We start from the raw sequence: 15,778 nt of genomic DNA, 5'->3' as shown, positions 1-15,778 counted from the left end.
CATACCAGTTGTGCGCGGGATGGAGAGTCTGCGCATATGCGCAATGTATGCCCGGCTAGCGGCTGTTGCTACGCGGGCGACGGAGCGGCAGTTTCTGTCTTGCTGTCGCGGTTGCCTCGTACAGGAACCGAGAAATTTTGAACACGTGTTTCAGTGAAGAGTGCCGAAAGATAGATGGCGCTCGAATCGTGAAGAAACATTAAGCGGAGCGACTAAAGAAGTGAAACGTAATGCCAAATTACAGGCGACTCACTTTGAGTAATCATTACCGTAATTTTCAGTAACGAAATAGAGGTACAGAATTAGGCGAGTTGGTACGGATCCATGTTGCTGAGGCACCGCGATGACGAGGACGGAGATGAAGAAAGTACACTTTTTTTTTTCTTCGTCTCCGTCCTCATCTTCGTGGTGCCGCAACAACACGGTTTCAGTAACGTATATATGATAGAACCCAGACGCTACTGCGTGCTCCCGGGCCGTTCGGTTATATGCGCACGCTTCGGATGATTTGACGACACCAAAGTCTTTCATGTTGCACTCATCCAGTCGACGAATCAGATATTTGATGCTTAAGTTGCCTCAGTCGGTCTAACATTCTGCTTCATATTAATTTAACGCAAGTAGTTAACGTGCAAGTGGTTTCCTTGCCGCTTCTACGCGGGGATGTTTATGTGCGTTATTAGCGTACACGGCCACCGCCTTGACCCATACATGTGTGTCTGCGGGCGTTCCTGAAAGTACCATCCTACGACATAATAGAGCCGCTTCGCCAACCAGGTCCCCCTCGACATCGCTTTGATATACAGGGGCCAAACGACATGATTGCTCGGGGGCGGGTAAACGCATTTATTGAAGTCATATACCAGCCGCATGCACGTTATAACCACGTAGGCAGACACATCCTGTACGTCTCTGAAGCCTGTTTTTTTCGTTCTTCTACAAATTAACTGTAGCCATATAGGCTATACCCACGTTCTGTCCAAGTCCGCAAACAGCGCTCTTAGCCAGAGTTCTTTTTTTTTTTTGTCTGTTTGCCCCATCTCAAGCCTACAACGATAAACCTGCCCGATAACTAGTCCAACTATCAGAGCGACAACATATCCAGACACTTGAAACGACGTTCGCCAGCTCAGCTCAGCCGTCACTCAAGAGCCGCCTGGAACAAACCGCCCTTTCGAAATATGGCGTCAGGGATGAGGCTGCTCAGCCTTTCGGCTGTTCCCCTCTTCACGTGTGTGTGCATATGGTTTTTTTTTTTTTTCTTGCTCACTGTTATCCTAGACGCACGGTGCACAGCGCAACAAAAAGACGCTATGACGTTATTTTGTTCCTCATCACTTTTGCAGTTGCTTCTTTTGTTATTGCCGCGTTCTCTTTCCGAAACACTGCGCGCCATGTTTGGGCAGCTTTTCCCCCTCCTCGTATTCATTTCCGACTGGGAACGGACGGAGCACCGGTCGACACGCCTGTACACCGCTGAGCAAACGTCATTTTTCCGGGCCGTGCCTATGCTCTCCTCTGCTTGAGGTTGTCCCGCGCCAAAGCACCTGCGGCGGCCAAACACAGTCGGACAGGACGCGCTTTTAGACAAAACTCGGGCTCCCTAGTACCAACACGCGTATGCGGAGTTAGGGTCAACCGTCTTTTTTTACTCCCTACAGCATCCTTCTTTGCTTTGCGTTCGTGTGTTGGTTGCTCAGCTGACGTCAGGTGCGGGAACGAAAGAGAGGTTAATGGTCCCGGGTTGATGAAGTTTTCGGTGAGCCGGAGCCTCAGTCGAGGACCCAGTGAAGCGATCGATGGGTTCACCCTCAACCGTGGGAACTCCGGGTGCACGGGAGACCTGACTGTTTGGTCAGTCGAAAGGAAATTGAATCACCTTGCGGTTGTCCCCACCAGCTGCGCCTCTTATTTGCGTCGGAAATAAACTAATGACACGAACAGATAATTTGTTTGAGCATTTGCAGGACTTCGTATACGTTACCACCGAGCAGCGGTGGGAATGGTCGCTCGTATGCAGCGCCCGCATTTCTGCGGGTCGGTTGTTTAAAGACCGCTATGTTTGGAGCAATGTTTGCCATCCGGGATCCGTGCTTAAGAGTTTGAAAGATTGGGAAATCCGAGATGCATTGACACGAACGGTTGGAGCTGTTCAGTTAGCGGGTTCACGCACTGTGTCGCCTGTTCTCCGAATCCTGTTCTTTTGAAATGTTGTCATCGGAGGCAGGCGATGTCGGCGCAATGAGGGTCATTCATTCGAAGCTTACCTTATTTTTTTTTTTTATGTCCCACTAGATCCATTTCGCAAACTTCTCCCAGGACCTCCTTCGTTGGCAGAGCGTTGTGGTTGAAGAAGGATTAGCGCAATTCCGAAAACAGTGAGCGTTCCGTTGCGTCTTGCAGTAAGCAAACACTGCGCAACGGTTTTTATGTCAACATATTAGGCTTAAGTAAGGTGATCGTTATTTTTCCCGTAGTGCACTGGGATATTAATGCGAGTAGTTTTAATTTGTGCACATTGCTAGTTTATGCATTAGTTCATAATTAAGATGCCTTACATTTATTTGCGAAAATTACTCCGCTTCTTGTAACTGCAGTCCCCAGGGTTCTTCACTTTTGAGTTTCTAGATTTGTGGCAGCATTTCATAAAATTGCCGGATAGTGAGGGTGTTATTTGACTAAATACACGCCACGTTGTCAGCCAATTTTCTGCTTAATGACAACTTCTGATATACAACAAATGTGACAATATTCGCTTACAAGCAGTTCTTTCACTTTGCCTCCTTTGTTATACGACCACAGGTTTAAAATGCATGTCATGTAGGTATGTGCCCGCGACAAATCTACTTTGGGAGTCATTCAGTATGACTATGATTACTGGGCTCGCCTTTGTACTGACAGTCAACTTGCGTCAGATACGCAAATTCGGCCAGCGTTCGCTACGCAATGACAATGATCTCTCGGAATAAAATACACACGAAGTATTTACACGACATCTTTATTATCCACTGAGGAAGATTTTAGATGAGCGGCCGGACTTCAGTTTTACAAGTGCACTCCGCTGCCATCAGTCGCATATGTACCAACAGGCAAAGTGCCCTCTCATATCGTCCCGTCCAATCACCACGGGTGATGGCTAAACCTTCGGTGCACCTACGTGTTTCCGGGGGTACTAAAAAAAATCAATAGTGCCACTTAGTGGGCTCAAACAACTAACTCTGGCGCACATCTGGTCAGAATATCGATCTAATTATATTCACGCACACATTGGCGGATCTGTGTCAGGACAGGCATCCGCAGCAGCTGATCATATCCGCTTAGAAAACGACTCTCCATTTCCTTTTGGGGCATACTTCTACGTCAACCGCTGCTGAATTGAAGCCCTTCAGGAATCTATTCGCTACATATGTGCGGAACCACGTCAAAAAAAAAAAAGTGTATATTCACGGCATTGCAAATTTTGGAAAATTTCTTACGCCAAACCGCCTATACCACCAACATCATGGAGCTCCTTACATCTGCCTGACTACACGATAATGTTGCATTGGATCCTTGCCCACTGCGGGCTCGATGGAAATGAATAGGCCGATGCTGAAGCAAAAGGTGTCCTTAGTAGTGGCTTCTAAACAGCTGTACCTTTCTCAAGAGCTGATACCACGTGTCTTCTTACGAACTCTGTCAAGAATGCTACGGCAGCTTACTGGGCCGAGCCAGACGCCCGACACATCCGTCTAAGAAAACTGGATCGAACACTGACATTTTATGTTCCGCGTGGAATTCTGCACCATCATGAATGCTTGCTACATAAACATTAAATGTGGCTTTTACGGGCAGGTACTTGCATTTAATTGGACAGGCGGACTCCCGGAATGTACAACTTGTGGCATCACAGAGACTCATATATTATTGGTGTGCCCAGTGCATGCGTGTGAACAAAAAGTGCTAGCCGCTTCCTGGGAGCGTTTGGACAAGGGGCCTCTGTCGGATGAGTTGTGCTGGACGCTTGGCAGGACAAGGGAAAGGGTGTCCAGGCAGTGCGGGCTCTTTGCCGTTTTTTGTGCGACACGGGACTTGACTCGCGCTTGTAACGCAAGTTGCCGTGCCTGTATATATTTTCATATGCCTTCTCCCACATCATCACCCATCATTATCCTCTTTTTTCTCCCCTTCCCCAGTGCAGAGAGAGTAGCAGGTCAGATTTCAATCATTCCGGCCAACCTCTCTGCCTTTGTTATTAATAAACCCATCTATCTATCTATTTCTCGGAATAAGTGCGTTGACGATCAAGGGACTGCAGTTAATGCGAGTTGCGACGGGAAGCGTGCATAAACCACAAGCTACCCCAAGACTTGGCCGTTTTGAGGGGTCGGAAATGCGGGGGTGGGACTGGCGTTATACACCTTCTCGCCCCCCTCGAACCACGACACCGTTGGTAAAGTATACGTTCGGCTTCAGACAAGCAAGGGTACTGCATACTGTAAAACAGGTGGCAATATGTAACGCGGTAAATACCAAAGGTAAATGTAAAACACGTTTTTCAGAGTATGCCACCGAGCCAGACCTGAAGTACTACCACCGATAGTGACCTCCTCTCGATCATTGACGTTAGGTGCATGGTTTTTTCCAAGCTCTGGTTTGTTTTTTTCATTTCTTCTTTTGAAGAGACATGGCCTTTGCGGAATATGCTGCATAGCATTAGCGTTTTCTCGAAACTGGCTTCATACTTTTATTCCGGCCCCCAGAAATTCCCTTCGACTCCACTTCATACTCACGTTTGGGTCGTTGTACAAATTAAACGATCACCGCTTGAAATCACGGCACGGTATCGAAAAGACCGGTGGTTTTCCGCGCGTTCGCACACACGTGGTCATTAGGCCGCGCTACCTTTCGGTGGCTAGCGGTGTTCACCGCTGCGTCACGCCTCAGCTGTTGCCGGCAGGACGTGAGTGCGTGCGTGTCAGAGGGCCAATTGCCCTCACTCACGGCGGGTTCCGCTGCGGTACGGACCTGGACCAACTGCGTACAGTGCGTACGAGCACGCTACGCGCATGAATGCCGTACACTGGACTTTAGCGTAGAGCAAAGAGGACTATAGAGAGAGCGTGTGCGAGAAAGACCCGAGAGCGAAAGGCGGAGTGCCTTCACGTCGGATTCCCGGGGTAGGCCACCGACGAACCGCCTCTGCTGACGTGCGCGCATGTTGGGAAAGGAGCCAGGAAAAATTGGGTGATGGCAAAAGAAAACAGCCCGCTGACAGAGGACGCCGACGCAAAAGCAGGAATCAGAAGGTGGAGGAGGGCCAGCCACTCCTCACTCTCTCGGATCTTGTCCGTACGAAGTCCCCGAAGTGACGTTGTTGGGGAGGGAGAGAGAAACGTGTTGTTTCTGTTGATTTTTTTACGTTTGTTTCATCTCACACCCGGAGGAAGTTCCGGTGTCTCTGTCTGCCAGCGGGAGCGCCTGCGGTGGCTTCAACGCCTGCGCGACTGAGATGTGCTCGTCGTGGTGGTTGCGATAGTGGTTGCCGCGGCTTGCGACGCGTGTACAACCGGTCCTGCGTTGTACGGAGGTGTGCCCGTGTCTGCGCTTTCTCCACACGCGCGGAATAGGTGACGCGAATTCACCTGGGATTAATGGCTGTGCTCGGGTCTGTGGATCAGCGGGCTGACTAGCGGAACTCGGTTATGCCGCCTGGCGACCGTAGTTTGGCGTTCCGTTTGACTCGGGCTGACGCGACTACAACGGCACCGGTGTGATCATCGTTGACAATTTTTGCTTCTGTCGTCGGTGGAGGCGGCGAATATGGCGCGAAGAACTGCGTGGTTCGAGCATCGGTTCTGGTGGGAATGTGCTGCTCTCTACGGCTTGCTTCTCTGTTGGGCGTATGTCGGTGAGTCGCTTCGCTATACTTTTCATATTCAAAGATTTCAAATTGTTTGGGCACGGTACGTGAAAGCTCGTCAAGAGATGAGAACGCTATTTGCGATGCCTTTATAGAAATCTGGTACAGAATGCCATTACTTAACTTTCACACGAACTATTTGTTAGCCAACTAAACAGTGGCGCTAAGCAGAATTGCAGCCGGAAAGCTATTTTAGATAGCCTAGTTACACTCGGAAATTAGTCTTCTTTTTTTTTTTAAATACAGTCATAAAGCATGGCTTACTTAATCTGCACCTTGACTAAAGCACAAGGAAAAGCAGAAATGAAACCATAACACGTGAAGGTTGTCTCAAAATATCAGCTGCGAAGTGTTCTACACGACATGACAATTCTACACGAAATACAGTTCGAGCGAATTACGCCATTCAATAGGTGGGTGAAAACACACAAAACAGTTCACGTAAACAGAGTCCGAAATTTACCTCTCCTTTACTCCAATCGTAACCTCCTCCCCCAAATTCACTAGGACCCCAGAAATAAAGTTTATTCAACCCCTGGGCTGCACACGCTGCGGGTACTTCCTATCTTTCATAGCACACACACATTGTCGAAGTTCTACACAGAATAAAAATCCTCTTCAAACGTGCTGATCATAATACATCCGACCCTTAATCCTACATATTTCTCAACGGCTGGCTCGCCCTCCGAGCCCAGTGCTGTATCAACACTCATCAGGCTGTCGTCCAGCGCGTCCGTAACGTGCTGGTTGAAACTTGGCGGACATCTTTAACACAAAGGGCCCGTAGAGGATAAAGCCTCCTCATGAACACAGTAGTACAAACAATTTTCCTGTTTGGTGGATTTTAACCGTAATTATCTACTCACCTGATACCCCTTCTACACTGAAAGCCTCCTCATGAACACAGTAGTACAAACAATTTTCCTGTTTGGTGGATTTTAACCGTAATTATCTACTCACCTGATACCCCTTCTACACTGACGCTTTCTTGTCTTCTTTTGGGGAGAAAATTGAATGAGCATGTTATGTATCGATTTTGTAAAATGACAGTAGTGTGCAGTTAACATTGCTGCAGTATTGAACATACGACATTCTTACAGGAAAAACCTACCAGTTTGAATCGTTTCCTTTTTCCCATCGCAAAGAATTACCACGCAGCAGTTCTTGTATTTTTTTTAACAGTCAACACCTCCACGTATAGTGCACAACCTAAGAAACGCCCCATGCACATGTGGGCTACAGCGCAAGCAAAAATCACAGGAATGACAAAGTAGCCGTCCTTCACAAAATCCTGGCTTCACGGATGTAAGTACAAACGCGTGTGAAATCGACCAGAACGTGTTCGGTGCCACTGGGGTCGCCAGACGCTATTTCCGACTCCTCCCTTGCGAGACGTAAGGCAATGTCACCGTTCTCATTCTCGTTCTGTGTGTCGCTGCTGTCACGCAATAACTGCTTGTAATGTGGCGCCATAGCGCGGATGCTGATCCTTACGCGCATGCGCAGTGTCAAGCGTTCGCAGCAAGGAGGAGGGCAAGAGGCAGGTTTGGGGTTGAAGAGTGGGCGTGTAGCACCACACTTCGCATCGAATAAACAATGTCTGTAATATACACTGATGTTTGTAAACACGTAGCTGCATGATGAGTGTGCTTAATATTTAGATTTTACGCTGGAATGGCGTCAAAATATTTTCCCTGCACGCCTGCACTGCACGCCTGCACTGCACGCCTGCACTGCTGATGTTATGAGATCATATTATAACTATGTGCCAGCGTAGGCTGCCTTGTAATGAGCGCAGAGCTTAGTTATTTATTCGGAGTCCTGCAGACCATGCTAGTAAATATGGTCATGGGATTTTATGAGCTTTCAGAGCAAACGACTCTAGCATAAGTTCTGTAATAAAAAAAAAAGAAAGAAAAACACAAGGCGTTTTAAATGTGTTACTTCCCTACTGAAAATACCAATACTGAAAATACTAAATAAGATTTTCGAACATACAGTCTTACTGGATACTGGTGATATGTGTCATAAGGGAGGTATGGATAATACGGGTGATACGGGCAATATGGGCATACGTGAAATAGGGGCATTCTGGTATAATGGGAATGCGGGTAATGGCATACTGGGTAATGGCGGGTAATTAGTAATACGGGAAATGTGGGTGATATGGGCAATATAGGTGATACGGGCTAAATGGGTAGTATGCAATCCGTAGTCACGATCCCTATTCAGGTGGTTACCGTTGTACAGGTGTTCTGTACTGCAACAAGAGAAGGCTAGCAATTACTGATGTGTTTGGTATCATTTATTCATGTGTTTAAATATACTTCTATATACGTCTACAACTTCATCTCATAATCAACATAGCCTTTCTATTTGTTAACATTTAAATCAACATTTCTGTGGTGTACCTATTGATCTCCTGCATCAGTTTGCAAACTGGAACATCAGTCGGATTTTTGCTGATGTGGCAAATTCATCGACAAAGTAACAAGCAAGAAAAAAATGTTCAAAAAGGATGCGTGCTTAATTGAATTCATTGCAGAGTTAAATTGTTGAAATTGGTCAAGTGGCATCAAAAGCGAAGCTCAAAGGAATGACAGAAATCTAGATTAAGACACATAAAGTCTTCATGTATGTGAAGTTATTTTGTAATAGAGATATTACTGAAAAAAAAAAGAAAGATAAATAGGTCAAATTTAAAATGCCCACTTGTTATGGCTGCCACCTTATCAGGTGTTAGTGCCTTTTTTGGAGGGTGTTGAATTTAAGAGAGAACATTTCGTCCGTTCGCGGTGGCTCAGTGGTTAAGACGCTCGACTGCTGAACCCAAGAACGCGGTATAAAATCACGGCCGTGACAGCCGCTTTTCGATGGAGACGAAAAGGAAGGCACCCATGTGCTGTGTGATGTCAGTTCCCTCTAAAAACCGCAGATGGTCGAAATCTCTGGAACTCTTCACTGCGGCATCCCTCATGGGCTGAACTGCTTTGAGACGTTAAACCCAAACCAGAAAAAAAAAAAAAAAAAAAAAGCATTTCGATTGAGTACGTACGGTACAAAAAGAGTAAAAATAAGAGAGAATGTAATAATGTGTAGAGATTGTGGGCAGAAGACGCCGCTACGGCATCGAGAGTACGCTTTGTTAAGGTCAAGTACTGAAAACTGTGATAAGACGTTCGAAAATCGCTACATAAACAGCAGCGTATACTACAACAAAGAATGTCCACTGAGTTTCGTTCTGATATAACTGCTCGCAAAAGCCGTCACGCGCAACCTTGATGGTTTGATCTTAATTCAGTTCATAATCACTTCTTTAAAGTGACCATTAAGAAGCAGTTTGTTTCCTTGCCTCCATAACGTCACTACTGTCCCCGAGTACTGTGCTTGACAGCACGCAAACACAAAACAGACACTAGAACACGTAGGTACGACCGCGGGTAACGTGAAGGTTAATGACGGATTTGATACTTGAATGGAAAGACTTAGTTTAATGCGGAAAACTTTCGCTTCATTTCAAGATACAGTTACCTGCATGTCTGCGAAGAGCTTGATTGTAAGCCTGTGCGATCACCGCGAGCTTGGTTCATGAAGCCCTAAGCCTTGGACGGGCCCACAGAAATAAAATCTTTGATTAACTCCGTAGTATAAAAGAAGGTTCAATTCGTTGGTTCGTTCGGGAATGCGTGGGCTCGAGCACATTCGACCGCTGTAAGTCAAGAAATCCTTGAAACTTATTTACCTGAAGAGCGAACAGGACAGGGGATAACAAGCCCTAGAAAATCCCCCAGGAAACTCTGGAGAAAAATGACTCAGGATGGAACATTTCGGCTCTGCACTGTACTTACGATTGTAAAGTACGCACTTTGATGTTAATACTATTTTCCCTTATCCTTGAGCGCAAATGTATATAACACAAGAAAGAAAAACATGCCCATCACGAAAAGTTCGAGGGTTGTCGCAATTTTTCGACCCTCGCGCCCCGTTGCACTCAATCGGCTAAAAAAGAAATCCTTCGCTCTATTTTTTTGTGTACATTTGTTTTAAACAGCAAGATTTTCCAAGTCTTTTTTTTTTTTCTTTTTAGTTGGAAACAACGGCGATATTTATGTTTCGCTAAGGAATGGATGCACAAACATGCTTTTTTGTTTATAACAAAAGCTAGTGTTCCTGTTAAGCATAGTGAAATAGTAGCGCGAAACCACATGCCGATGTCATAGCTGCTGAACCCTTATCATTTCGTGACAGAGAAAAACTGTCAAAGTGTTGAATGAATAGACATTTGTTGAGAGGTTTACGTTTTTGATTCCAGTGAGTCTCTGATGATGGCGGAAACATTTATATGCTTTACAACAAAACAAAAAGAGTGACTATTTACTTGAAACCCCGTAGCTCTACTGCAAGCCCATTTTCGCCACGAAGAGCCCCTCGGACGGACAATTCATTTCGCGAAACAAACAAACAAACACGAAGCAGCTGTTTATTGCTTTATAACACTAGGAAGCCGGATTTTATATGCTTTCTATCGGATGAAAGAGTTTTCACTTAGGTCAAAGCGTCCGGTGTTCCCGAATTTCACTGTGCGAAAGGAAACGCAAGCACGGGTGAGATGCCAAGCCCACACTAATGATCTGTGTACCGATTGCTACTTTCGGTGGTTATTTCCTGCTCGCCTCTTGTGTCAGTGCAGCTATCCATGTTCAGCTCATTCACTTTTGTTTCTCTCCGTCCGATAAATCCTGATTAATAGTATTTTCTGCAGTCGCCGTAGTTACTATTGGTCTGTGCACTTGTCATTGAGCTCTACGGGGCAACCCTAATCATCTGCCTGTCTCCGGGCTCATCTTCTCATTAGATTTCTCCCAGGACCGAATACAGTATAGCGATCCTACATTTGTAGATTACATATATCTCTGAACTCCGTTGGCTTGCATCTGCAGTCGGGGTCACATGATTATGGGCCACTGCAAGCAACATGTTTGCTGCGGCTGGTTCGCTTGTAGAGTTTTTGCAATGATCGCCAAGGTCTACGCGGGTAGTTGGTGGCAGCAGGGATGTGCTTCCTGCGTAATGCATCGCAGCCAGAGCCACAAGCGTTCCCGCCCACATCACGGGAGATGAACGCAGTCACCTGTAAGCTTATGGCACAGCGGCACGTATCGAGCAACAAAGTGTACACGGCCGCCAGGTATTCGAAATTCATGGCAGTACAGCTGTGCGTAGATACAGGAAATGAAGGGCCACTTTGGTGACCTGCAAGAAAAATCCAGTGATCAGGTCTTTTCTCCCTTTCTCAATATACATTAGGTCTCAAAGGAAATATTTGTTTGGGCTTTCAACTCCACATTTCACTTGCGAGTAGTCCACAGGCATTGCCATCCCGAGCCACGTCGGCGGTTTTGTCGATTCTGCATCACCACTCTGCATGAGAATGGGCAAATAGCGATGCTGATATTGGGAACACAAAACTGCCCTTGTAAATGTCTATCAGTGTGCACACGTGTGGTGTCCTTGAAAACAAAGTAGTACGATCTATTAGTGTGTATCCTAGCGCTAAAGTAAAATTAAAGCACGCTACAAGCAATTCTGCCAGCGGTTTGAATCTGTTGGAATAAGCTGCATTCCCCGAAAATCACTTAAAAAAGAATACCCCCCCCCCCCCCCCACACACACACACAAACACACAAAAATCCTCTCCTATGTTTCATAGGTATCGAAGATTTCTTGCTGCTGAAGATTATGTGCGCAGGGAATTAAATCCAACTCGGCGATGAGTTTTTCGACCTGCATTAGATTCCATCCCAGAACTACTCTCCAGTCCTCCGCTGCTCTCAAGATTCTTGCATAAAAATGTATATTTCATTAAGCGTCCCTCGGTCATTGCTCTGAGAGCAGCAGTGTACTTAGCCATAGCTGCCATAAAATATCGTATCAGCGTCCGAACGAAGGCCTGAAAACGTTCCTCACGCACGGTGTCGTGCACGACTCTGTCACTAAGCAGGATGTCCACCCACATCCTCTTTTTAGACGAGTAATTTGGAGAGCCGGACAGCCAGGCTATGCTGCTGGATATAACCCGTGGCTTGCGTCCGTTGTACTGCAAAGTGCACGTCGTCTCAAAGGTCACCTGCAGTAAAACATATTATACTTCATAAGATCCGTGGGCGCTAACCCGCAAACGGGCTGAGCTATGTAACACACAGCTACCTTCAAATAGCGTTGCCAGGCGATGGAGATGACCAATGTGCTCATCTTACTTAGTGGACTTTTCCAACGCTTAAAGTTTGTTCCCGAAGCCTCAATGAATGTGTAGCTGGAAGTCCGGAAAGTGCACCAGTGTTTCCCCGGTGCCCGCTGTGGCGATGGAAACCTTATGAAACATCGCGTACCGGGCATCGAAGCGGGGAAGAGCGTTGTCCGACGGGACGGCCCGACGTAAATGAAGAAAAACGGGCGCATTTGCCCTTTCTTTATCTACTATGGTTCGCCGTGGACATTATTAGTTTTCCCGACACTGTGTGATACTCGCGAAGCGCGCACACTGGGAGCTGTTGGAGGCCCACAGGATAAAAACAAATAAAAGAAGCACATAGTGACCTCTGGGTTACCCCTTTGCATCCGGGCCTTCCTTGAAGCCTTGCTTATGGCGTTGCAAAAATGCCTGTAAACAGCAAAAGATCCCTGCGCTACGCCCCGAGAAACCACTCCGTCCTTTCTTTACCTTTCGTACGTATTTTTTTTTTTTTTTTTCCTGCACGACGGGAGCAGAGACTACGCGCTAGAGGACATCGCCAAAGACTTTTCCGCTTCGACGCGATGCTGGCATCCTCGAGCAGTACCGGCACGGGCGGGGCGCCGAGGCCGACCCTCGCGATGGGACGTGTAGCAATGCGCCGAAACGCAATGTACTACCCACTCGCGACTCCAGCGACTGAGTTACGTGCGCATGCGTCGTGTGTCCGAATTCGGCTGCGCGCTCTAGCGCGACGTACTTCTTCGCAGCGTGTCTGTAGACATAGGCAACATACGGGTGCTGCGGCGCTAGGAACAAGAAATGTGTATTTTTCACGAAGATGCCCTGTCTCGGCAATTCTCACCACCTCTTCTCCTCACGTGACTCTGACTTTCCTTTGCTGTAGTTTCAATAGCCTGATACGCATAATTTCAATGTGGGATATCTAGCGTGTTGCGAATAGCAGTGTTGTTGACGTGAACATCCAGCTTGGAGATCACGTAAAACCTTCCGGACATAAAATTGTCTTACTGCACCTATTTAGACAAACAGTAGCTGATTGCGCGCATCCACAACCCGTGCCAAGCCAGGTATACCACTGTTGTGAGTCCCTCGAGTGGCCTTCCAACTTCGAAACTTGCCAAGTTTTGTCGAATGTGATAGGCTGCATGCCGAATAGCCTCTTAATAGAGCTCGTTACGCCCATACGTGTGAATTCTGGTTGTCTGGAATGCAGTTAATATACGTTCATTCAATATAATAGCTACACTTATGCCTTCCAGTTATTGACACTTTATGCACTGGAAATGGTGCTTTGCAGGAGTACTCAAACGTCGAATCGAACAAAAGACAACCTAGACTTTAAAATTTGTGTGTTCGTCATCATTCAAACTCCCCTTATTCAGCGCTGAAGGCGCTTGTTTTGGTCTCAAGGTCGTAATTTCGGTTTTTCATTATCGGGGTGTTGTTTGGAGAAATGTTTAATACAAGACAGGAACTGTGCTGAGGAATTTAAGCTCTCGCTGAAGGACAACATGTGACCGAAATGATCGCTAAACTACAACTACCTAGACAGGTCTCCACGTTGCTTTGGAATGCCAGACCCACATATTAAAGCGGCGGAATGTGTGTGTATATATATATATATATATATATATATATATATATATATATATATATATATATATATATATATATATATATATATATATATATATATATATATATATATTGTAATAGGGCGTTTATTGAAGCTCAGATGGAGAGCTGTGAGGACAGGACCTTGCAACGGCGAGCCCAGAGTACTTCGTCTTCGTCGCACAACGCACAGGTGCATGTCGATGGCGATGACTATCACAGTACATTTTCCCCCCGGGTAAAAAAAGGAGCCATCCTGGCGACTTATGGCGCGGAAAGCACAGCGGGGTCATAGAATGGCTTCAATCGGTTCACGTGAACTGTTTCACGACCACGGCGACGCAAGTCCGCAGAGGGCGTGACGGGCTCAACTACGTAGTTGACTGCAGATGTTTGCTGGATGACCCTATATGGCCCGTGGTAGCGAGCAAGAAACTTCTTTGAAAGGCCAGGGGTTGTGGAGGGCACCCAGAGCCACACCAGTGTGTCCGGGAGATATGGCGAAGATTCGCCGGTATCACGGAGGTATTTTTGTTGCCACTGATTTTCTGTTGTGAGAGAGCGGGCGAGCTGACGGCATTCTTCTGCGTACGTGACGGCATCGGATAGCGGGGAAGATTCGGAAACGTCAGGGCGGTAGGGAAAAAGTGTGTCCATAGTACAGGGTGGCTCGCGCCCGTAAAGGAGAAAGAATGGAGAGAATCCAGTAGTGGCCTGTGTCGCGGTGTTATATGCGTAAGTAACAAACGGTAGAACTTGGTCCCAATTGGAATGGTCGGTGTTCACGTACATAGCCAGCATGTCACCGAGAGTGCGGTTAAAACGTTCTGTCAGTCCATTCGTCTGAGGGTGGTACGAGGTAGCGGTGCGGTGTATGATGCGGCATTCTTTCAGGAGAGCCTCAAGAGCGTCTGATAAGAAAACGCGTCCGCGGTCACTGAGCAGTTCGCGAGGGGCACCATGGCGAAGAACCAGGTTTTTCAGAATAAAGGCAGCCACGTCGCGTGCGGAAGCAGAGGGCAATGATGATGTCTCAGTGTAGCGGGTTAGATGATCCACTGCCACGATAATCCAGCGGTTGCCAGCTGAAGTTGTAGGAAGGGGACCGTATAGATCTATGCCGACACGATCAAACGGACGGGCAGGACAGGGCAACGGCTGCAACGAAGCAGAGGACTTGAGAGGAGTTTTTCGGCGTTGGCAAGACTGGCAGGAGCGGACAAAATGGCGGACAAAGCGGTACATTCCACGCCAGAAGAAGCGTAGACGCAAGCGCGTGTAGGTTTTCAACACTCCGCCGTGGGCGCACTGGGGATCAGTATGGAAAGCAGCACAAATTTCGGCGCGGAGATGACGGGGGATGACTAAAAGCCACTTCCTTCCGTCGTGAAGATAATTGCGGCGATAGAGCAGCCCGTCACGAATTGAAAAATGGTGAGCTTGGCGGGCAAGCGCCCGAGACAGACGACCTGGAGAGTGACTTGAAAGAAAGTCCAGAAGTGTAGATATCCACGGGTCGCGCCGCTGTTCCGTGGCCATGTCAATAGTGGCAAGCGAAGACAAATCGTAGGCGCAGATCTCATCAGGCAACGAAGAGGGAGGCAGCGGTGAGCGCGAAAGAGCGTCCGCGTCAGTATGCTTGAGGCCTGAGCGATATATGACACGAATGTCATACTCTTGGAGGCGAAGAGCCCAGCGAGCAAGGCGGCCGGACGGGTCCTTGAGGGACGCCAGCCAGCACAGAGCGTGATGATCAGTGACCACATAAAATGGTCGGCCATAGACATACGGACGGAATTTGCCGATGGCCCAAATAATGGCCAAGCATTCTCTTTCCGTAACAGAATAATTGGACTCTGCCTTGGTCAAGGTGCGGCTTGCGTACGCCACCACATAGTCTCGGATACCAGGTTTGCGTTGGGTGAGAACGGCGCCTATCCCAATACCGCTAGCGTCAGTGTGAATCTCAGTTGGCGCATTCGGGTCGAAGTGGCGGAGGATGGGAG

General features: G+C 47.4%; 1 protein-coding gene across 2 annotated transcripts in view; it reads left to right on the top strand.

Annotated features, from left to right (window-relative positions):
- The window catches only part of LOC146191601 (vascular endothelial growth factor receptor 1-like), a 90,137-nt gene that overhangs the window by 26,464 nt on the left and 47,895 nt on the right, over window positions 1–15,778 (top strand). Inside the window, exon 1 of one of the 2 annotated variants that reach the window (XM_084602120.1) lies at window positions 5,432–5,890. The exons of the other annotated variant lie outside the window; for it this stretch is intronic. Within the exon in view, the coding sequence (XP_084458246.1) occupies window positions 5,803–5,890 (88 nt within the window). The 5' untranslated portion in view covers window positions 5,432–5,802. Of the gene's footprint in view, window positions 1–5,431; window positions 5,891–15,778 lie in introns of those variants that run through there. 2 annotated transcript variants of the gene reach the window in all.

This window comes from Amblyomma maculatum, chromosome 4 (assembly GCF_055883805.1).
Source record: "Amblyomma maculatum isolate TAMU_Amacu chromosome 4, ASM5588380v1, whole genome shotgun sequence".
Classification (NCBI taxonomy): Eukaryota; Metazoa; Arthropoda; class Arachnida; order Ixodida; family Ixodidae; genus Amblyomma; species Amblyomma maculatum.
The sequence above is the reverse complement of the archived record's forward strand: the minus strand, read 5'-3'. Positions and strand labels throughout refer to the sequence as shown.